Source organism: Dipteris shenzhenensis, chromosome 1 (assembly GCF_047967505.1).
Source record: "Dipteris shenzhenensis isolate YYH24624 ecotype China chromosome 1, Dip_SZ_1.0, whole genome shotgun sequence".
NCBI lineage: Eukaryota > Viridiplantae > Streptophyta > Polypodiopsida > Gleicheniales > Dipteridaceae > Dipteris > Dipteris shenzhenensis.
The window spans coordinates 23,462,800-23,487,656 of NC_141596.1; the positions used below are offsets into that span (position 1 = coordinate 23,462,800).

General features: G+C 43.6%; 1 protein-coding gene across 2 annotated transcripts in view; it reads left to right on the forward strand.

The window, feature by feature from the left end:
* Positions 1-5,049: 5,049 nt before the first annotated feature.
* The window catches only part of LOC147905566 (GRF-interacting factor 1-like), a 31,374-nt gene continuing 11,566 nt past the window's right edge, over positions 5,050-24,857 (forward strand). Inside the window, exons 1-2 of one of the 2 annotated variants that reach the window (XM_087373390.1) lie at positions 5,050-5,421; positions 11,269-11,349. In XM_087373390.1, coding sequence (XP_087229516.1) covers positions 11,333-11,349 — 17 coding nt within the window. In that variant the 5' untranslated portion in view covers positions 5,050-5,421; positions 11,269-11,332. The remainder of the gene's footprint in view (positions 5,422-11,268; positions 11,350-24,857) is intronic. The other variant, XM_087373382.1, reaches the window with a different exon arrangement.

Sequence of the window (24,857 nt, forward strand, 5' to 3'; positions counted from 1 at the left end):
GGAAGAAACATGGCCCTATGAGATAAATGTTGCAAGGGTGGAACTAGAAAAGGACGAGTTATCATCATGTTAATGGACAAAGAATTGGTAGGGCCCTCAATCCTCCTAAAACCCACAGTTACACCATTTCTTGTTGTTTTGTTTCTACTTCATATCTTTAAGATAACTTTAATTCCATGCTTACACAAAAATCGATGATGGACAGTACACACACCCAACACACTACATTGATCTTTATTTGAGGAGTACCTACCCCATAATTTTCTTAAATGGTTTGACTTTTATCATTAAAAACACTTCAAAACCTAGAGATTTCTTTATCAATAGATTTCAACATGATTTCATCTAAGAGGATGTATGGTTGAAGATGAACAAACTAAAATAATGAATGTTAGAATATTGTATGATTTCGCTCCTCGAATTTTGTTGCAACTAAGTTCCTAAGGATTTACATGGAACCCTAATGAATCCTCGATCTTTAAAACATTGGAATTCATCATAATGGAGTGAAATAGATCACCATTTACATGTTAAATTGCAAATAAATGTTGCAAGAGGAGAAATAACCAATATAAGTTCCCATCGACTCACAAACATGAGAGTATAAATTCAAATGACATATTGACTTTAATCTATCTATCTAACAACATACAAACTAATAATACCTGGAAGATTTATCAAAAAAGGGATTTTAGACACTTTTGTCCCATGCAATAATCTCTAATTGTTATTTTGTCATTGCAACTTGTGCCAATACACATTGTAGCAATGCATTTTCTTCTGAATGATTGTAAGCATGTCATGGGCACATCATAGATCAAGCCATTGGTCATACCATTAGTCTCCCCTAAGGGTACCCATTGCACTGCATATTCTCCTGAGCAAATGCACACAAATTGATTCCGGCATCCTTTAAACAACTTGCTTCTACAATACTCATGGATGTATGGATCAACACTAGTCATTGAGTAGTAGACCGATGTTGGAATACTGAGAGTAGAAGAACTCGTGCAATGAAAAGAATGCAACATATCAAATTTCCATTCTGTCTCATACTTCACAATGTATTTAGTTGCGCTTAGTGACTTACATTGAATAATAAGTGTTAACAATGGTGCGTGTTGGTCCTAACTTCATCATATGACCCTTAGTCAGTTGGGTGTGTGAGGCAATTGTGTTTTCCATATGAATAGTGGGGTGTTGCCCTCATCGAGCGATTATTTGAATTATTGTGAAGTGAAAGTGTAGAGTGGGGGAAAGGGGGAGCACATAACATAGAATGTAATGATGAATTGAATTGAGAGAGGGAGAGAGAGAGAGAGAGAGAGAGAGAGAGAGAGAGAGAGAGAGAGAGAGAGAGAAGATGTGCAATGACTAGAATCATGCTTTTCTTTTGGCTCACGGCCACACTCCACACACACGAGTTGTTAGCAAGAACGACCCTAACTCCTAGAATTGTAGAACCTTATATGCATGACCTTTCTACTAACATTTGCAGTGGGTAGTACCCATCACATTTACAATGGTTCGCACCCCCTTTTCAGAAGGGGGTTGGTGCCATTACGTGTTATTGTCCTGTTTGACATCTTTTGCCTTTGTGAATCCTTCATCTATCTCTTCCTCAACCTGACCCATAATCTTCTTCAGATCCTAACTTATTCTCGTCCTCTACTGCTACAACAGGCACAACACTCTGACCATTGGGCCCTTCGTCACCTTGCCTTGTTCTGTAGCATCGCCTCACTTGTCTTCTAGCACCATCCGGCTTATCTTCTAGCACCGTCTATAGCAAATTGGGCATCTGGGACACAACATGGATAGGAGCATATGGGCTACTCCTTGCTTCACCCAACCCTTCCATTCACTCCTTGATTGGGAGCTCAGTTCATTTGTTTCACTCTTCATTTGCTTTGCTCTTCATCGGAGCACTCGCTTTCGGTCTCAATTGAATCCTCGAAATGTCACTTTCAGGGTTCAATAGTAAAACTTCGTCCAAGTTTGGTAACATCGCCTCAATGTTCATAACTATATGTTTCTTGTTATAGTTTTTATATTAACCCACAATTTTGTTTCCATTGCCTCAATGTTCATAACTATATTTTTCTTGCTATAATTTGTTATATTAACCCACAATTTTGGTAACATCGCCTCAATATTCATAACTATATGTTTCTTGCTATAATTTGTATATTAACCCACAATTTTGTTGTCCAACAGAACGTTGGTTGAACTACTAGAAGAGAAACAATAATTTAACTCAAGGTACATGGTCAGTTGATAATATATGAGATTGAATGGTAATGGTAATTATATAAAGGGTGTGGTACTCTCTCTATTTTTCTTTCTAAATTGTTAAATATATGTCCTCTCGTGGGGCATGTTTACAGGAGGCATCATAGGTTATATAATCATAAGTATCCACACAAGTTTGTGGACATTGTAAGGGAGGACATGACCACAACTTTGGAGGGACAATCTTACTTTGGTCGGATTCTACATGATGTAACTCAAGCATCATTGGATATTGTGTGCTTTAAAAACACAAAGCCGGTGTTGTCCTAGTTGGGTCAGGAATATCAATTTCACACTATTGACCTTTTGTTTACTTGTCTTTATTCAAACGATTCACTACTTGAAATCTCCTTATCTTGGGTACATTGTCTCATGTACATCCAAAACAATGCAAAACTTTCAAAACCTTATATTTCTCCACTTTTCATAGTAATAACTGATATTGAGGAGGTAAAATAAAAACTTAAAAATGTGATGTTTGGAATATGAACTAGAAAGTAATGGCAACTTCATAGTTGAAAACCAAACTAACAATGAGTAACTACACCTAAAAGAATAACACAAGGCTAAAAAATGTGATGTTTGGAATGCCCACTAGAAAATCCTGGAGTGGAGAACGAAGCTAGTAAGTATTCAATAAATTAATGTATGATAGACTCATCCAAATGTAATCCTTAGAGGTGAATCAAACATTCACGTTAACAAGTTAGGTTATTTATTTCTCTTTAAAAGAAAAAGGTAGAATGGAAAGCTTGTATCATGTATGGAAGTAAAGTTGTTGACTTTACCACATAATATGTTGGAAAATCATGCATATATTTTTGATGTTTACATAGAGTAATGTTGTGAGTATTAGGTGTTCTGAGAAAAGTTAATGGATGGATTAGGCGTTCTCACAAAAGTTATGATAGGGCTTGTGAAAAAGGCCTCCTTGAAGAGGTTTAGAAGAAATATAATTTTGAATGATACTAAAAAATAGGACCAAGTAACTCCCTTTTACTATGAATAAACATGTTTCTTTCAATTGTCTTGTCAAGGTATGATGTACATGGCCGTGGAAATTTCCCCCGAGTTTCAACCTTAGTTTTTTACATTATATAATCTTGCCCTTTCCATGGCAAATTGAGCATCTTCTATTTTACCGGCCGAAGTAGTGGGCAAGTGGGGTTCGCCTCATCTAATTGTGTCACGCAATACCATCAAAAGATGATTTTCTCCATGTTATAAATGCTTGCTACTAGATGTAATTGGACCACTCTACTTCACTCTCCCTATTTCACGTTCTTCCAAATAATCCTTCAAATTTGTATGCTTGTTCAAATTTCATGTGTTAACATATATGATATCTTTGCTTATTATCCTTTCAAACCATGTCTTTTTGGGTGCTTGCTATGAAAAAGGTAAGGTCTTGTCCCTCCAAAAGCTTCATTTAATCTCAAGCCTCTCATTTAAAGTTGAGGTGGGGAATCATTCATTTGACCTTGCATTATGAAAGTAAGAGGTAAGTTAGTATCATATGTCACTAACCAAAATATAAAATTCCCTTATGCCATGGTGATTGCTCCTATTCAAAGTTCATTTTAAAGACATTAGTTCTTAGTCTTCTTGATACATGGACAGCCTCATTGTGCTCTCTTGCTTTGTAGCCTTTTGCTCAAAGGTATGTTGCATTGGCTTGTTAGTAGATAGGAAAATTCCCACGATAGGGTTCTTTTTCGGGTGTGCAGTTGTTGTGAGTGAAAGAAGTAATTATTGTGTAGTGTTCATAAAGAACTGAGGTTTAATGTCAGGCAAATGGTAAATTTTGGTTATTAACCTTCGATTTCAAAAATAAGAGATTTTAACATGGATTCATGCAAAACCGATGGCAAATTTCAGAAGTTAACCTCCAATGTGAAAACAGAAGGTTTTAAAACTTGCAAATTTGAAGGCATTCTACTTATAATTTTTGCTTAAAACTTCAATAAAAACATTTTAGCTTTTACCTCCGCTCACCTCGCCCTCAGCCTCCCCTCACCCTTATATAAGTATCTTGACGGGGTGTGCTGAACTTTCCAGAGACTAACCTCGAAAATTGTGAAATCGCCATACCCCCTGACATCACCTTGAGAGTACAAGTGTGGAGATCATTTGTCATGGATATAACCATGTGCTAAAATTCCAATTAGTTCTAGTCCGGGTGACTATAGGTTGACCCTAAGGAGCGAGGGAAACTTTAAAGGAGGAGATAAGAGTTGAAAGGAAATACCAATGGTGATGTGACTAACTTCATCTTTTTTTGTTGGTTTGCGAGTTAAGCTATCGCGGCGTCGTCCCATTCAACTGGCGGTGATTTGAAGGGCAAGTCCCATGTCCGGCGGCGCATCCCCTTTGATTGGAGAGAGAAAACACCTTGACAGAAGAGGGGCGATAGAGCGTTCCACAGTGTGGCAGAGCTGAGGGGGCTTGGAGAGAGAGAGAGAGAGAGAGAGAGAGAAAGGGGAGTGAAGATAGTGTGGGAGGCGCTGCCTGATGAGTATTTGAGAGTGTCAGGAGCGACTCTGTCGTGGAGAGAGGAGGGGATAGAGCTGCCAAGGGACGAGACGGGGAGGGGGGAGCGAGGGGGTTAAAGTGCGGGAGTCGAGTGAATTCACGAGTGTTGAAGAATTGACGAGGAGATCATTGGGTGGGGTGAAATCCCGAGGGAGAGAGCGGATGCGGGTTGGAGCAAGAACGCGGGTGTTTCTCGTGGAGGGCAGGATGCGAGGAACCGGGGCGGGGGGGACTATGAGAGGGAAGTGTAGGAAACACGCATAAACAAAGACAGGCAAGGTGCGAGAGGGCGAGAGACATTGAGAGAGAAGGCGAGAGGGAGGGGGAGACAGCGAGAGGGAGAGAGAGAGAGAGAGAGAGAGAGAGAGAGAGAGAGCTGGCGAGAGGGAAAAGGAGAGGAGAGGATTGAGAAATATGAGCGATTCAGACCATCGTCTTCTCGCATAGCTCGAATTCAAATCGGCTTGTCGCATTCCTGTGGTGGGCTTGCACCCCAGCTGCTCGCCTTCCTCCGCCGCTTCGATGCAGCAACACCCCCTGCAGCCCCACATGGGGTCCTACCCTGCTCACAACGTTACCACGGAGATCATCCAGAAGGTGCTTTGCTCTCCTCCCCTCTGTTTTTCGTTCCCCTGCTTTGCGGCAGATGAAGCGTCTGTTCAGCATTCGGTTTAATGTCTTGTCACCGCTCCTATTAGCTACCTCTGCAACTCTCCCTCTCTCCTTTTGCTCGGGCCTTTCCCTCTGCAACTTTCCTTGCCCTGGTTTGCGTTTGAGCGCTGCCTGTCTATGGGTTCTCGGATTACCCCGGGGCCTTCGTTGGCACCTCCAAGAATCGACGGAACGGCGCGCTCAAATGACTGACATTACCCTTATCGTAGTCTCGGAAAGGAGCTCCATCGAGTTTTTGTGCAGTGAATTTACGTTACTTAACCCAAACTCTGCGTAGTCTTTCCTGAAGTTTTGAGTGTCTAGAGTTTTGACAGTCGTCTTTGTAGAGGTTCTACGGAACTGTGAATTTTGGATTCGAGATAAATTTGTGTCCTGCTGAGTATTTTGAACGTTCACTCCTTGGTCGTCCCGAGTCTGTCAGATATTCAGCGAGTTCTTCGCCACAGTCACTGGAGCAGCCCTAAACGGGTGACCCCAGGAAGGGCTACCCAACTTTTTTGTACTAGTAGTACTACTGTCTTTGGAACATCTCTCTGTATATTGTGTCAGTTCGATGAATGAAGGAAAGCTTTCTTTCTGATAGTCGGACCTGGGAAGAGTTTGTAGAAGCGATTTGTACAATTTGTGAAGTCTCTGTGAACCATTGTTTATGTTAATTGTCGAGACTTTGTTGCATATTGAATCTTCGGTGAGCCCATTGACCGTCAAGCTGATCATGGGATTTTACCTGCCTTAAGTCAGCCCTTTCACTTTGGAGAATTATTACTGAGCGTGTTGTCTGCGTATAAAGGTGTGCACCTGTGTTTATGGGTGTTGCCTGCTAATTATCCTGCACAGTGTGGAGTGAGTTGTGAGAGTTTGAGGGAGGAATATAATGAGCCTTCGAAGAGGGAAATAAACAAAAGAATATCTATCTGCCGAATAGGTCTGAATACCACTATTGTATGAAGGGATAAACCCTCACTGTAAAAGACTAGAGAAGTACTGTACGAAGGAGACTAAACTCTCACTGTAGAAACTGAGAACTGAAGGAATAAAGGGGCTGCTTTGATGCAGACCCCCCCTGCTTCTGTAACCGGGACTGAACCGGAGCCTGTATGGGCCTGAAACTGACCGACCAGGGGATGGAATAGACCGACCAGACCCCTGGCCTGACCCCAACCAGCCGACTGCTGGTTGGCTTCTTCTGGCAGCTGTGCTGATGTGGCTGCCTGCATGGATGACGTGGCTGCCTGCATGGCCTGTTGTGCTGAGTGGTGCCTGTGCTGACGTGGCTGCTGCTGACATGGCAGTCCTGCATGTCACAGGCTGAGGATGCCTGTAACATTAATGTACACCTGTCATAGGTCATCTTTGGTAACCCATTGTTCTAAAAGTGGGTCAGGCATAGCATAAGGACATCCAGGGGGTACTCGTATGAGGGGAGGTGGATGCAGCAAGGGTCAATTGAGGCCCAAAGATATAAAGGTGATTAACCCTAGACACCTCTCACCTTCAAGCATCCTTTTGGCACTTCCGATTGGAGACAGGGGAATAAAAGGCAGCCCCCACATTGCTCCACCAAGCACCCACATGGTGTAATTTGATCTTTCAGTGGTGGTGACGGGAGAGAGGGGAGTAGAGAGGTGGTAGGTTGGAACCACCACATGGCTCCAAGCACCAAACAATGCAGCTGATCAGTGGTCACCTTGTAGGTTGGTGTCAATTCCAACACTAACATGTGATACACCACATCACAAGAGCCAGTAGCTTGCAATGGCTCATGATAATGACTACTTGATAAACAGCAATGTCATAACAAGAAGTTGGAGTGGCAAGTGGTAGACCCTTAGGTCAGCAGCACTTGGTGAAGATAGTGTACGTTGGAATCCAAGTATTCAAGGGTGAGTGATGGGGTTTATCCAAGGGAGGGGTGTTCAAAGAAAAACTAGAGACCAAACGTGTGTAAAAATGGGTTAGCATGAGTGCCAATATGGTGCACCATTTGGAGGGCACGGCTGCACCAAGCTAAAGTAATGTAACTCCTAGCCTTCCCAGTTGCTGCTCCTGCTTGGCCACTCTAGGAAGCTCAGAATTTGGGAAGCAGCCATCTCATGGAGCACTTGTATGGGGATAGAAAATGACCCCATGCTGGGCTTTGAGGGAGGAACCAACCGCTTATGAGTAACCGGTTCTGATGTAGGGCACGCACATCGAGACTTGTATCCCCCCCTCGTAAGAGTACTTGTTTCTATTTCGACCTACATGCAAGGTGGGAGAGAGATGGTGGATGAATGCAAGGTGAATGAGAGAATGCTACGTGAAATTCACAATGAAGGGTGATACCCTTTCATTAATGTCCCTTGACGTCACTCAAGTTCCATCTTCCCATTTACACCTAACCCTTATCTTATGACCCATGCATCTACCATTCAATGCACCTTAATGCACCCTTCCCTTCCTATTACCCCTAGGACCTAGACACGTGTGTGCACATTTTTATTAATACAAAAAGTGTCACATGTCCAAATTTGATGCCGTCTGAAGCGGTGGCTCCTGCTCGACTAGTCCTATCTACTGAGATGATCCACTGCCATAACAAATCGGTCGGTGTCCATCATAAATACAAATACATGTTACACCATTTGCGTACAATATATAATAATATTTTAATGTCTACTAATCACGGATTAGTGATTTCTTTTATCATGACACTCCCTCCTGCTTGAATGGACAAAAGTCCTCTTTTGGATCCTCTCTTGTCTCTTTCTCTTGCGTACGCTTCTCTTCTACTTCTGCATTTGCATCTCCTCTTCATAATCTGCAAATAGTCTTCTCTTGGTAGTACACGATCTCTTCTGAATCAGAACTTAAATCCCATCTTCAAATTCAAGTTCCTCTTGATGCTGAATATTCAAAATGTAGAAGTAGCACCGCAGTGCCTCTTCAGTATCTCTTCATGCTCAGAATCCCCTTCTGAATACTTAGCTGCTGAAATCTCTATATAGTAACCTGCTCAATAAGCTGAAATATATTCTCAACAAACGTGTCAGTATTAAAATGATTCTCTCACCCAAATGTTTCATTAAACTAGGTAGACCTTGGCTATAGATGATTTTGCGATGAAGAGCTTCTTAATCTATAGAAACTATAGATCATCAATCTCTTTTTCCAACTCTCTACATGTCTCTTTTTCCAACTCTCTACATGGAGGAGAAAATTCTTTATTCTATGTTCATACTCTACAATGAATATGTCTACTCTCTATCCAGTTCACACATCCATACACCAGTGTTGGCTGAATCGATAGCATTTACTCTTGGTTCTACGTTCATCGCAGAGTCTTGGGATGAGGAAGTAGAAGCCTCACTCTCTTGATTGGATGCTTTGACTTTCCCTTTTATAGAATTGGTTTTGGCAATTTTGGCTAATAGAGTAGGACATTTATGCCATGGATGCCCTGGCTTATGTTTCTTACATCCGAAACATTTACCCTCCTTAATTAACTTTTCCTTCTCATCGTTAGTCATGGATGGAAATGGTATCCATCCAGGACGTGATTGGCTGTTAACATTTTGTACAATAGCTTTTTCTTTTCCTTTGTTGAAAGACTTTCGAGGATTCAATTTCCTCTCAGCAATCTCAACCAATTTAGTGAGGCCTTTCAAGGTGGTTAGGTTGAACATTTCAACCTCATACCTCACTTTCGGGGTTAGGACTGCTAAATACTCCTCCCTTCTATCATCCTCGCTCTTCTCAGGTAACTCTAAAGAGAGTTTCTAGAACCTAGCTGTAAATTCGGCGTTAGTTTCGTTATCAAATTGCTTGAACCTTTCCTAGCGGAAGGTCAATTCTTCTTCATGCCTCGGAGGCATGAAAGTGTGGCAAGAGTAAGCTTCTCGTGCTCGGTCTTATCTTGATGGGCAAAATATAGCTCAAAAGGAAAATCCAATTAAGGATTTTATCCATCTCTCTTGCTCCATCATACTTTGGGAACTCTATTCTCTCTCAAGGTTGAAATTTGGCTCTCTTCGAGGGGGTACTTAAATCGTCGTCTCCAAAATTGAGCACTCTCTTAGTCCCTAAGTTTGTCATAATGGACTGTTCAATCATATGGCTAAGCTGAGAAACCAGCTTATCAACAGGGGACTCCTCTCTCCCTCTTGCACTTGGATTATAATCCATGTGTATGGGATTTTGAGTTGCACCCTCCCTCATGCTCGCTTCTTCTCCTTCTCTTCTCGTCCCCGTAGTAAATCGTTGATGCTCTGATACCAAATGTGAAGACCAGACTTCTCGAGAATGCAAATGTGTGCAATGCATGCAGAATTTGAATGCCAATTGACCCTCCAATGAGAAAGAGCACCCTCGTGATAGTACTTGTTTCTATTTCGACCTACATGCAAGGTGGGAGATAGATGGCAGATGAATGCAAGGTGAATGAGAGAATGCTACGTGAAATTCACAATGAAGGGTGATACCCTTTCATTAATGTCCCTTGAGATCACTCAAGTTCCATCTTCCCATTTATACCTACCCTTATCCTATGACCCATGCATCTACCATTCAATGCACCTTAATGCACCCTTCCCTTCCTATTGCCCCTAGGACCCAGACACGTGTGTGCACATTTTTATTAATACAATAAGTGTCACATGTCCAAATTTGATGCCGTCTGAAGCAGTGGCTCAAGTCCTATCTACTGAGATGATCCACTGCCATAACTAATCGGTCGGTGTCCATCATAAATACAAATACATGTTACACCATTGGCGTATAATATATAATAATGTTTTAATGTCTACTAATCACGGATTAGTGATTTCTCTTGTCATGACAAGCGGTGCGCTCTCTAACCTCCCTAGCCTCCTAAGCTGCTATCCTGCACTCTCTGGCAGCCTGCTCACAATCATCCCATATCTCTTGGAGCTGAACCATACAAGTAAAGAGATTCTCTAACTGCTCTTGCTGCATCTGCATCATGGCTACCATGGCAGAAATTGTCATCAGGGCCTTGCAACCACCGGACGATCTACTGTGGAGGAGGGCCACCAAAAGCTGCTTCATCCTCTGCACTGGGGTTGAAGCTGTCAGTGGCATCCATGGTGTCCTTTCTGGATCTTGTCTGGCCCATAAAACAGTGGTTGTCCCTAACTGAGCCTCCCTATCTCAGGAAAAAATATAAAGCTCTGATAATAATGTAGCAGGCAGAAAGCCTAACTCCATCTCTCTCATGCTCACTATTACCTGAACTGAGAGAATAATGCACTCCAAACCCAAGTGGATAGATTAGTTTCTTAGACGTGTGCTCAACACCTGTAGCTCCCGAAGGGTGATTTGATCATGTGATGTATCACTTGCCAATCAACATAGGCTTCTTTGGCTATCTGGAGACATTAATAAATCTCTCTCTTTCTCTCTCTCTCTCTCCCCCCTCCCCCTCCTCTCCACCCCTGCAGAAAAAAATCTCTTGCGGCTTGCCTGCTCAATTTCTAAGATTGTATGTATTCTAGTGCCCAAAGCATATACAATTAATCTTCTATAAAAGTCCCTTCTTAATCTCTGAGGCGATTGTTTTTTTTCCCTTATCAGAAGAGCAAAGGTAAGATATTCAATGTAGCGTTGGCTTGGCTTTCATGTGAGCTTTTGCACTCATTTATCATTATTTTGGTTTTACATATTTTTAAACAATTGACATGTTAGTACTTCTATAATATGACACTCATCTTTTGATAGGATGAAAGTATGTGATTGTTCATTATTGACTGATTGCATTCAATATTTGTGCTGCAGTATTTGGATGAAAACAAACAGCTTATTCTTGCTATATTGGACAATCAAAACCTTGGCAAATTGAATGAGTGTGCTGCGTAAGTGATTGTTGACTTTTTGTTTATATTGACTCTTATATTTTTTTTGAAAGGGTGACAGATTCATAAATAGATTATATATAATATAAGTGTGTGTGTGTGTGTGTGTGAAACATGATAACGTCCATACTGCATTGCAGTCAAGGTTCTTTTAGACTAGCAGTCTTGTCACACTTGCATGATTTTTTTGTGGAGGGTCATTTTAAAGTTATTCTTGTGATCTCTAAAGGAAATATCCATAGTGATTGTGGAACTCACTGGAGAGTACAGATTCCAAAGGAGAGTTCACAAATTCCAAAGGGGGGTTTGATTCCTTTTTTAGGATTTTCAGACGTGCATACTTGTCCCTGGCAGACCTCTCAATCTCAAGCACTTAATCTATCCAACCTGCGCGCTCACTTGTTGAGTGTTTTCCTGCATCTATGCCCTCCAACTATAAGATGAAGAGACGCAAGCTATCTGCTTCTAATGAATATTTGTGCCCAGGAATACATGGAGGAACTCTATCACATTGAAAACATGAGTGAGTGCTTATTCTTTGTTATACATCAGTGGTGCTTTTGGCCTTGATTTTTGGCCAAAAGGACATGGAAGTAAACAGTTCCTTCAATTTGGTGGAAAGCAGAATCGGTCACACAGACATTCTCGCGAATCCACACTTGGCCTCTAGTTTTGATACTCTCTTAAGTCCATCAATTTTGCCCTCTTCTAATCAAATTTGGAAGCCACATTACATCAGACTTGGATTATTGATGCTTGCTATATTAACAAGCTGCCTGAAGTCTTGCATCCTCACGCTAAGAGCTATTGCCTAGCTGTGGTAGAATTATTATGGATTGATGATAACATGTGGCATGTGCTCGCTACAATGAACATTGAGCATTTGCAAGGAATTTCTTTGTATCTAATGATTCTTATATTTCTATCTTGTATTTTGTATGTCAAGCTTATCTCTTGCTGGCACCTTAGGTATTATGTATACTTTATGGAAATACATTCAGCCTTTTGTAGGCTGCATAATCTTGAATTGGTGCTGAGCAGGGTATGGTTCAATATAGTGGAACTTTGATCTCTTTGTTGTGGATGTTATTGCCTCGAAACTTATGAATGCTTGATGGCCCATTAACTTAACTGAAAGGCTTGCAAGTGCATGAGTGCATGCCATCTTTAGAGTTTAAGAATTGCAACCAAGGGTGGTTGACCTATTTGTTGGAATTGTCACCTCCCCATCTGTAAGCCCCCATATGAGGAGAGCGTGGGGGGAGGGAGACCTAGGGCAGAAGATGCCTAGAGAAGAGAGAGGGAGGGGGCTGCCACATCGGCAGCACCTCACAGCCAACAGAGGAGGATCCCTGAAGGAACAGTACAGGACAGCGGCGTCTCTAAGTACAGGTGATGACGCGTGGCTGTACGGGACTCTGTAGATCCTTGGAGGCGTGATGACATCAGCAGGGTGCACGGACCTGTACGGCTGCAGTACGGCTACATGGCGGGGGTCTGTGGGCAGGTATGAAGCCTGCAAGAGGGTCTCCAGCAGCAACAAAAGGGCAGCCTAGCAGCAGCCCAAAAGGGCCTGGCTAGGGCCCTTATATAGGGTCTGAAGAAAAGCCCCAACCAGGTCGGTTTTACAGACGGGGGGGCAGACTGGTCGGCCCAAACAGACCAGCCAGTCGGCCCATTTAGGGCTGGCTGGTCGGTTCTTGACTTGACCAAGCTGCTCCGGGTGAAATGCGACTTGCTTTTTCTGGCTTTCAGGCTCTGCAGGAGATTTTGACCTGATTTTCTAGAGCTTTTTGGGTGTTGTGACTGGTTTTGGTAACTTTCCAGGCGTGGGTGTTTGCTTCTAAGTTGCTCTTGGGACTGTGCCAGGGTAGAATCAGCTTATCTCCGTAGGATCTAGGGTTTTCCATCCCAGGTGACCTTTCTTCTGTGGATTTTGGATAGAAGAAGGTTTGTCTTTGCCTGCTTTTGCCATTCCCTGATTGGTTGCTGGCTAGTTATTGCGTTTGGGTTTCTTCCTTGCGAAGAAGGGTTGATTTATGCTGTTGGGCAGTGGCCATGGAGGCTATAGATTGAGGCAACCCGCTGGGAAGAGTTTGGTTGTTTGATTGCACTAGAGTTTAGCTGTTGAGGGCTTTGTCTTGCAGTTGTTCAGCCGTGTTTGGCTGGTTGGGCACTTGGTTGTGCGATTGCAAGACTGGTTCAGACGGATGCTATTGGGGTCTTTGTTGCATGCTTTGGTTGGCTGAGGATACATGGTTGTCTAGTGATTGGATGCCGTTCACTATTTGAAGTTGGGCAGGGATTTACAGGGTGGGCTGGACGGGGAGTCTGCGGGCGTTGGTTTGCCTGTGGTGCAGCTTCCCAGAGACCTTTGTAATCAGCGGCTTGGCTTCAAATGAATGTTAAATAAATACGGCAAGTTTCGCCAATGTTTGGGGCCAATCGGTGTCTTGTTTCTGAGTAGAAGCACTTTAGCTCCTCTGTGATTTGTTTTGTGGTGCATATTTACTTGTCAATTTACTGTGTATACTGTAATTAAGTGGATCCTACCACCCTTTACGTTGTTGAGGCTGGTTTCAGTGGTTCCATTGCCTGGATCCACCTAACCTCTTCAAGAGGGGAGCCTGTGGTTGGCTTGGTGCAAGTCCAGCAGATTAGGTGAAGAAGACAACATACTATTCAGAAAATATGTCACATAGGGAGAGATCCGTGAGCCTTACTGAGGAGGAAGAGTAGATGTCTCAGTCTCTTGGAGGTGGCCAGGGTGCATGAGAGGAGACCCGGCATGTTGCAGAGCATCAGGATGATCGGACGGATGAGGAGGATGTGGAACTATCAAAGGCACAGATGCAGAGTTTCATGAGTACTTTCACGCAATTCACACAGGATCCTCGCTTCCAAAAGATGATGAACTTATATGTGCAGCCGAAGAAAAGGAAGCCTGATGATGGGGATAGGGATGTTGAAGCTAACAAGTGACCACATGTCACTTTTCAGGATCAGCCCTCTCAAATCCCCTATGGTCAGCAGTAGTCTAACACGATTCCGGGACCGACTGAAGGTAATAATTTTCAGTCCATGGTTTCCGGACAGCAAGGAGTTTTGGCAAACCTGGTTCAGCCTGGTTATTTTGGTGGTGGTTCAGTGTTTCAGGCTATGGTCAGCCCACAAGCCCAATTTTCGGGTATGCCTGCTAGCCAAACAGTTGGGTTTCAGCCTAGTTTACAGCCCATGGGACAGAACATGATGTATGCAAATGTTGGAGCAGCCCTAGGGATGCAAACAGGTATGCCTAATGCAGCAACAGGTAACCTTGCTTTTGGAAATATGCAAAATTCGGGTGCTGGTCTGAATAGTACAGCTTTTCCTAATGCTGGTAGTGTGGGGGATAGAGTGAGTGCTGCTGTCCCTTTTGCCCAAGCACTTGTTTATGACAATTTGGCACCTCAAGGGAAGTTAAAGGACTTTAAAGAGGCAAGTGCAGCTGTGAAATTTGAGACATTCAGTGGGGTGCAAGACACACTTAAGGCTTTGACCTTTTTGCAGTAGTTCGATGCGCGCTACACAGGAGGAAATTTCAGAGAGTCATCCACAGCACACCGGGTTGCAAGTTGTCTAAAAGGGAATGCATTTCAGTGGTGGACCACTATGCTTATGCAAAACATTGCACCAAACACGTGGGTAGGTTTCAAGCGGGTGTTTCCAATTGCGTGGCTTACCACAGCTTTTGAAGTGAATATCATGACTGCTTGGCATGAGCTGAATTCCAATAATTGCTGTAATTTGGAGGAGTATAACAGCAACTTTTGGGCGGCTTTGTTGCCTGTTAGCTCCTATCGGATTGTTCCTCTCACTGAGTAGGTTGAGAAATAATGTTGTGGGATGCCTAAGGAGTTGAGAGACTACTGCACGAAGACTCAAGTCTCCAATATGTCTCAGCTTATCGAGAATGCTAGCACGGCATATGCTTTGATGCAGGGGAGGACTTCTGGGTTCAAAGGTGGACAGAAGCAGGAATCTAAGAATGGATCTCACAGGGTTAAGTCTGATAGAAAAGCTAATCGTCAAAAGAATGAACGTAATCGTTTGTCTCCAGAGGAACGACGCGCTTTATATGAAGCTGGCAAATGTTTTATTTTCAAAGAGGAGGGACATTGGTCTAGAGATTGTCCCAACCGTAAGAGAAAGGAGCCGGCTAGAGACATGGATGAGCCACGGAATGTTTCGAAGGACAAGAGTTCCTAATTCCACAGCGGGATGTTTCCGGCTGGTTTTGTATAGCGTGGTATACAAGCACTTGTAAAAAGAATTTTGTATGGTAGAGTTTGCCACTCTTTTTGGCATCTGATTCTAGATGATGTATATGGTTTGTAGGATGGTGTTTTCCCTGCTACTTTTAGATGCTTTTTTGTCATGAGGTTTTAACAAAATGAGATTGCTATTTTTGTAATGAGGTTTTGACAAAAATAAGAATGCTATTCTTGCCATGAGGTTTCAGTAAAATATGCATGTTATTCTTGTCATGAGGATTTGCCTAGATGGGAATGCTCTTTTTTGTCATGTGGTTTTCACAAAAAGAGAATGGATTCCCCTAGACCTTGGTTTCGGATGCGCAATTCTTGCAAGTGGTCTATGTCATGCATCGTTGGCCGCAATATACGTGGTGTACTAGTCACATTGGGTGTACTAGTCGCTTGGTTTGCAATGCTATACGTATTTGTTATCTGCAGCTCTACAAATCGTATATGCATTATTGGTGATCTGTTGGCAGCATGATTAGCTGTCCACTCAGATTTGGATTTGGATACTTCGGCGGATGTTCATGATGTACCACTAGTGTGGGTTTGAAGAGATGGCCATAGGTGGGTAAAGCATGCATGAACTATCCTTGGGAAGTACAGTCTGAGTATCTATGTGCATGTATTAAATGTTTACATATGCTCATGATGTACCACTGGTATTAGGTCCTTAGGGATGGCCATACGTGAGGTGGATCGGACATTGTGGGAGCATTTTGTTTGTGAATGCATGTATGCATGTATGTGGAATGTTTGCTTATCTTTTGCCTAACAAACATTGTAGTGTTTCCACTTGGTTTTCTTTTGCAGGTAATTTTTGGCAATCGAGGACGTTTGCCTTCTTTCAAGAGGGGGGTCTATCATGAGGACATGAAATTATGGGACTCTTGATTTGTGACTCTCGTAATTTGCTCGTGACTGCCTTGAGCCTCTGGGGCGCGAGGGGCCATGGGGTGAATTAAAATTCCTAGTGGGCCCTTGGAAATAGTGAATGTGCGCCCAGTTACTAGGCAATTAATTCCTAGGACCAAAGTGTGCAACAGGGGGCCCAAAAGAGTGGTGCAATTAAAAAACTGCTTTTAGGGGCCAAAAGAGTGGTGTAATTAAAAAACACTGCCTTTTTGAAGCCTAGGGCTTAAAAAGGGGGGGGGGGGAGTCCTTCTTTTAGATTCAGTTGGCCAAATCAGTTCTAGAGGAGCCAGATCATCAATTTGGAGCTGCCAGAGCTTGCCAGGGGAATTCGTTTTTAGCCAGGGGCCAGGCTCAGGTGATCCAGGGCTTGCCAGGGAAATTCGTTTTTACCCAGGGGCCAGTTCCAAGTGATCCAGGGCCTACTAGTGCAAATCGCAATTGATCCAGGAGCCTGCTGCACGTGGCAATTTCTGCCAGGGTGTCTGTTCCAGTTTGCGATTTGCTTTTGGGCTCTTCCAGGCTGTTCCAAGTGCCTGCGATTGGTTCTAGGGCTGTTCCAAGAGTTCTAAACTTGACCAAGCTACTCCGGGTGAAATGCGACTTGGCTTTTTCAGGCTTTCAGGGTCTGCAGGAGATTTTGATCTGATTTTATGGAGCTTTCTAGGTGTTGTGACTGGTTTTGGTAACTTCCCAGGTGTGGGTTTTTCAGCCCAGGTGACCTTTTTTGTGGATTCCGGGTAGAAGAAGGCTTGTCTTTGCCTGCTTTTGCCGTTCCCTGATTGGTTGCTGGCTAGTTATTGTGTTTGGGTTTCTTTCTTCGAAGAAGGGTTGATTTATGCTGTTCGGCAGTGGCCAGGGAGGCTATAGATTGAGGCAACCCGTTGGGAAGAGTTTGGTTGTTTAATTGCACTAGAGTTTATCTATTTAGGGCTTTGTCTTGCAGTTGTTTAGCCGTGTTTGGCTGGTTGGGCACTTGGTCGTGCGATTGCAGGAGTGGTTCAGACAGTGGATTCTATTGGGGTCTCTGTTGCATGCTTTGGTTGGTTGAGGATACAGGATTGTCTAGTGATTGGATGCGGTTCACCGTTTGAAGTTGAGCAGGGAATTACAGGGTGGGTTGGACAAGGAGTTTGCGGGCGTCGGTTTGCCTATGGTGCAGCTTCTCAGAGACCTTTGTAATCAGCCGCTTGGCTTCAAATGAATGTTAAATAAATACTGCAATGGGCGCCAATGTTTGGGGCCAATCCGTGTCTTGTTTCTGAGTAGGAGCGCTCTAGCTCCCCTGTGATTTGTTTTGTGGTGCATATTTACTTGTCAATTTACTGTGTATACTGTAATTAAGTGGATCCTACCACCCTTTACGTTGTTGAGGCTGGTTTCACATAGTTCCTTCGGTCTTTTGAACACTTCGATAAACTTTCTTTCTTTCTGTCTTGGAAGATTTTAGTTTCTCGGGGAGAGAGAGAGATTCTAGTTTTTTGGAAGATTTTGTTTCTTGACTTGCTTGTTTATCTTTGCTTAGTCACCTGCTTCCTTTCTTCTTTATTTCTTGTTTTCTCTCTCTTTTGTTTATTTGACGTATTTTAGAAAGCACTGGGTTTGCTCAAGAGACTCTGCTGGTCTTTAGAAACCTAGTATAGTTGCACTGATGACGACATAAGTGTTGCTTTGCTTGCTAAGTATGTCTTCCTTTTGTTTTTCATAAAAGTTTTTGTTTACCTCTTTTTTCTTGTCTTTCATTTTCTCTTTTATTTTTTGTGTAGATTCTTTAGAACAACAAAAAATCTAAATTTGTATGATTGGACTTATTCTAGTCTTACAAAGGTATATTTCTTTCTTTTTTTCTGCCTTTCCCTTTCCAATCCCCCTTTTTCCTATTAGTTCTCCCTTCTTGTGGAGTATTTTGTACCCTTGTGGTCATGGACCTCTTGAGCTTGGCCAAGGTTTATTGGCTATTTGAGTCAAGATAGGATGTTGAGCAAGGGCTGTAGTAAGAGAGGCCCACCCAACATCCTCCTTTCCTACTACCCTTGGCTCAAGATTTGCCCTCCCAGGTTTCTCCTAATATGGTAGGTTGAATCTTGGTTCAAACATTGGAGAAAGAGACATTATGTAAAAAAGAATGCAAAAAGAAGAGCTAGAAGCCAGAAACATGTGAGGAAGCTATAGAGAGGGACCTTCTCCCTCCTTCACAGACTTGGGGTAGGGGATAGTAGGAGGAGACTTGCTTGGAGGACTTCACACAGTCTACAAGAGGTCCACGGTTATAGGATCTTTTGGTGGCACAGACACCTCTTAGTCTCAAGAGGCCACATTGGCAAATAGAGCTTCTTTCTTTCCCTCCTTGGAAAAGATAGCTAGGTCCTCCACTCCCAAGGCTCTGGGGCATGCCCGCCAAGGGGCCTCCCCCTCTTGCTCTTCCCTTCTTTTGCTCTTTGGGGGTGCCTCTCTCCTTCACTCGCTCTAGTCTCCTGGAGGGAGCCAGTATCTACTCCCTCTCCTCTCCTCCCCTCCATGTACATCTCTCCCATTGTCTTTCAATTCTAGTGTCCATGTTGAAATCTCCATTCTCCCTGCGCCCTTCTCGCTTCAGCCTTGTCTCTTGCCCTTGCTCCTTCTAGGCCTCTTCTTCCACCTTTCTTGAATCTTTCCCCTATAACCCCAAATTCACCTGCCCTCCATCCATTGGATTGGTCCCCTACAATAGATGGTATGATCATGAGTGTAAGGCATTAATTCAAGACCAAGTATACCTTCGATTGAGGCAAGACCAAATGAGAATATCACCATTTTGGTCTATCAAAAGAAGAGGGATTTCTTAGGGAATGGAGTGGCTCCCCTTTTCTCTTGGAATCATCTACAGGTTTGAGGTGACATTTTCAGCCTCACCCTTGGTTACTTCATTGCTCCGTTTAGGAGTTTATTTTTGGCCCATCTAGGGATAATTTCATGTACCGCATGATTTTTTTCTCCCTTGTGTTTTTTCAGTGAGGGTCTTTCATAGAAGTCTTTTTCTTGGAAACAAGAAGAAGAAGAGGGATTTCATCCATGAGAATGAGGAGGAACCACTAAGCATTCGGTTTAGTAAATCACTAAGCATTCGGCTTAGTAGTAACTCCAAGGACGTTAGGTGAAAGTTTCTCCAGCGAAGGTGCTTGTCCCTTGTAATTGACCCAACCATTTGGCACTCGTTCTCACACAGTTTACGACATTCCTCATCATTCAACCTTACACCTCTCACAGCTACCTTGCCCTACCTCTTGCTACTTTTCACCTTCGATGATATCAAACATGCAGCCTTGAAGCTACACAATGCCCAAGCCAAAAATCACGAGGGGCTATGCAATGAGCACATTGCAAAGAGACTTCATTGTCTTTAGAAACCCAGTATAGCTGCTTATGCTTGGGCATTGATGACGACATAAGTGTTGCTTTGCTTGTTAAGTATGTCTTCCTGTTCTCCAAAAAGTTTTTGTTACCTCTTTTTTCTTCTCTTTCGTTTTAACTTTTATTTTCTGTGTAGAATTTTGGACTTTAGAATAGAAATGAGTTTGCCCAAAGAGGATGGGGCTATATGCCAAGAGGAAGGGGGAGAGCCCCAAATCATGGAAGAGGAAGGGCCACTCATACTTCACAAGTTGGAAATTACCAATTTTTGGTAAGCTTGGGCACTATGAGCGAGATTGTTATGCAAAGCATAATGGCACACATAGAGGGCATTGTGGAAGACCACAATACAATCATTATGTTGGTGGAAGAGAGTATGCACATGAGCATGGATATGGCACTCACCTCTTTTGTATGGAGCATGTTATGAGCAGCATGCAGGAACCTTTATTTAGTGATGATTGGTTCATAGATTCGGGAGCCGCGAATCATATGAATTAGGGGCTATATATTATGCTGAGGAGAAAGAGGGCTACAAAGGAGGACTATATGTAGGCACTGAGAAGTGCAACGGAGCTGAACAGAATTGGAGAGAGAGAGCAAACCACTCACATACGGAATTAGAAAGGAGAGAGAGACGAGAGACTCCAAGGGAGCTCAGGACAAAACCCCACAACTGTTGGGGAAAACCTCTACTCATATAGGCACCAAAATGCTCCACATTAAGATGGTCACAAGTGAGGGAAGGGGGGCCTAAACTTGGATTACCTATGTCTTTTCTTAGTATGGATGTGCGCACATATGCTCCATATGCGCTCAGCTGATCCAGTAGTACAATCCTGTGATAAAACTCGAAGAGCTAATCTTTGCAAAGTGGGAATAAGTCGCCCATTTATCTCCCACCATGATACAACAAATTTCCTTTGCTCTAGACTCATAGCCACATCTCGCCTGAATTGGCTACGGTCATGAACATAGAGGACAGACTCTCTTTCAATCCTATAAGATGAGTCATGGACATTGCTTTAGTGTTAGATAGAAATTAGGATAATGATTCGTGAAGTAGACTTTAAAGGCATGCATGCCAGAGTCAAAAGAGGTTGCAAGTAAAAGCTCATTGATCGTACAATATACTAGAATCAAGAATCAAGATACTTAGAAGTTAGTACTCACAGTCCTTGCTCTTTAGAGGGGATAACTGTATCCACATAGGATGTCCATCCATTCATAAGAACAATATCGGACCAATGACTTTCCTGCTTGTACAATGGATGCACCATGTAGGAAACAATATGGATTGGTTTATGAAACCAGTTCCATCTTTTTGTCCATATGGCACGAAGATCATCCACCCTGTAAATTGCAATATATTAAATTTCAATACTATGTATAAATAAACATTCTCTAAATTCTATGTAGCAGCTCATGAGTCATGATAGAATCACTAAAGAGTTTGCATACCTATGACTTGAGAGAGATCTACAATTGAGCATACTCTCTTCAAGCTTTTGCATGTAGTGATAAAGATGACTCATTGTACTTCCCTCATGTCAAATAATCTTAAAATGAAGTACAAAGGTGCAATGGCAGCCTTTATGGCTGCAGCTTCTTCCCAAAACATACTGTCCAAGATGTATGAAGTGATTGTACATGCCTCCGCTTTGCAGCTTCCTCTCCAAGCTTCCCACTCTTCACTACAAACGAGACGCCTAAGCGCATCTTTCGTTTGTGTCATCCTACAAGTTTAGGACAAGTTAAGAATCAAAATTTGAATACATAAGTATCAAGAATAAATGAACTCTCACTTGGCTAGCTAAAAAAGGATGTTGACTTACCTTTGAAGAACAAGAAAGAGATAGCCAAATCTTGTCTTAGATGGCTTCACAAGATCATACTTGCATACTGCTCTGAAAAGAGCTAATGTAAGGCTCTTTCTTGTTATGAACTTGATGATTTGGCTTGCTTTATTAAGAGTAGATTGCACCCAATTCAACTTGGCAATGTTCTCCATCATCAAGTCCATCGAGTGAGAAGCACATGGAGTCCAAACAATGCTTTAATAATCTCTCTCAACCAATTCTCCCATCTTGGCACAATTGGAGCCATTGTCAGTAATAATTTGGACCATATTTTGTGTCCCAACCTCCTCAATGGCATTTTTAATGTGTCCATAAATCCATTCCCCAGTGATACTCAAGCCAGGAGTGGAGGCATCAACTACACGAAGTAATGTAGTGCGAGCACAAGATGAGACGAAGATATTTATGATGTGGCGCTGCCGCTGGCCACATATGGCAAGTCACAAGAATCAAGATCCATAAGTAAATCATACATTTGTTGTTAATACTAAAATCAGCCACCACAATGTGGTAAACCAATGCCATTGCGCGATCGACCAACGCCACCATCCTCCGCCCAAGAAATCCAAGAGCTGCAAGTACAAGATGCTATCCTCTGTGCCCAACGTCACTTCGATCGGAACCGACTCCGTGAGTGTTAAATCAGCAACAACGACAGCTCCGGTCCCCCCAAGAAAGCCTCCTTTGAACCCATCCGTTACAAGAAGAAAGCCGCACCGCTCGCCCGTGCCCCGGCCTCATCCACCACCACATACCGTTCAACAGTTCGATCAACACCACAAAGACTCAAGAGTCAAGAGTGAAGGGTTGTACTTATAACTTACAGTGTCACTCCATCCATCTGACATGATGCTACAACCATATCGCTCCCAACAAGCTCTCAAACCCACAAGCTCCTCTTGAATCTGCCTCACTTGGTTTGTCAAGTGGGTAGTTCTCAAGGACTCAGAATTTGCTGGTTGTAGACCTGTAGCTCCTGCTGCGGCTGCTGCCACAAGTGCACGATGGAACTTTTGGTATGCTGGACATCGAGCTATGTTGAAAGCAAGGTTGCATTGATAGAAGAAACGATGCTCAGCTATTTGAGCCTCTTGCTTCAACTTTGGAGCAAAGCTAGCATCAAGGGTGATTTGGCGTCTTGGCAGCTCTCTTCCCCTCTTTCTTGTTGTTGCAGCCTTGAGATGAAAATGGGAGGATGTTGGGATCCTCTCATGACCCACATCAACACTAACAAAGCTTGATGAATGTGGAGAAGCCACAACATGCGAGGGAGCTTCATCTGCATTGACATTGGGTAAAGACTCACCAATGTTAGAAGACTCTGGGGTGATATGAACTTGGGAAGAAGCCCTAGTATTACTTTGAGAAGACACTTGAATTGAGGTTCTTGTTGAAGTAGAGGCCCCTCTTTTCAGTGCTTTACTTTCCTTGGCTTCTTGCACCTTCGCATCAATTATCTCCGAAGGCAAAGGTAGAAGGAGCAATGACCGGACCTCTTCAAACTTTGATGGCAATCCACCATGGGCCAAAAAAATACCTTCTGGAACATGAGTGCAGCCATGTGTTCCTTGCGCTCTCTCCCAAATGTAATGTGCCTTCACCCGGTTTGATGCTTCTCGAATTGTTTCCCCACAATACTTGCAAACCACACATTTTGTGCCAGAAGTACCATCTTTGCTAATGAGAACTGAATCTTGCCAAACATCACGCTGAGTGGGAGACTTGCGAGGAGGCATGATGGAGAAGGCCTTGAAATTTGGGAAGAAACAGAGAATTGGGACAAATTGGGCTGCTGCTCCTTGATCCAGGTGCTGCTCCTTGAGCAGAACCAAAAAACAGCAGCAACAAAGGGGATGGTGGGCAGGACTGTCGGTGGCAGCAGGCCCTAGGCGTGGGCGTCGATTGCAGCCTGTTTGTGTAGGTCGTTGATGGCGTCAATGCTTGTGCAAGCAGCAGGTCGTTGATGGCGTCAGTGCATCACTATTCTAGCGCAGGTCTCCCTTCTAGCCTCTAGGCCTTGTGTTAGTGGTGGCTAGCAGCAGCTAGCTTGAGCCTTGCAAGCAGGTCAACGGAGCAGCGGCAGTGCTAGCACATATGCTAGCCCACGAGCCACAAGCTCACGTGAGCGTAGGAAGCATAGGGAGTAGAAGCGGACTGGAGAGGATGTTGAGTACACAAACAAAATCAGGCCGGGAGGATCGCAATTGATTCGCGAAGGGCAAAAAGGAAAAAACAGGTCACTCCTCACAAATTGTTAAAAATGAAAATCCCACCAGAGGGTATCCCTACACTGGAAGACTGATAGATGAGCCCAGGAATTACACGCAGAAGTGTTTCAATGTGGAATCAAACTTCTTAACTTGTGTGTTTCACAACCATAGATATGTGTGCAAGCCAGTAAATAGACAGTGCAACCTAGACAAATATAGAACCCACAATGAATATATTTTCGTCCCTCCAAAACTGGACACAATACAAAAGAGATGTGGAGTCCCACCAAACTGTGGTCCTCCGATCTTACCTAAAGTCCTCTTGCTATCTGCCTGGCACCTCTAGATCTCTGAGCCGCGTGCTCCTCTGAGCTTATGCAGACTCTCTGTCCAGTGATCCTTCCACCTTACTGCCCGGGTAGTCAGCCTAGGTGGGCAGCCTCTCTGGAATAAGTCTGAGCTTCTTGTAGACCTCCTTCACCTTCTCCCTTCTGCTGCTCCGTCCCTGTTCTCTGTGGGCTGCTCCAAGTGATGCCAAGAAGGGGCCCAAATGGCCCATTTTATAAGGCACAAGACCCTCACAAAATAACGGACCAGCCAGCCCAAATGGCCCTGACTGGAGCTCAGCCCCTTTGCCTATAAAGGCCAGCCTGGTGGCTGGCTTGGACGGGCCCAACCAGGGCCCACCTTCCCTCCTTGCCTTGGGCTACACCCAGCCTTGGTCTTGGGCCCAAACCAGGCCCATGAGCCTTCCAATCAGCCACGAAACAGGGCGCCTCTTCTTGCAGTAGTTCCTCATCTTTCCAGGCCCCTTCCGGCTTCCAGATCTGCTCCAAAATAGTC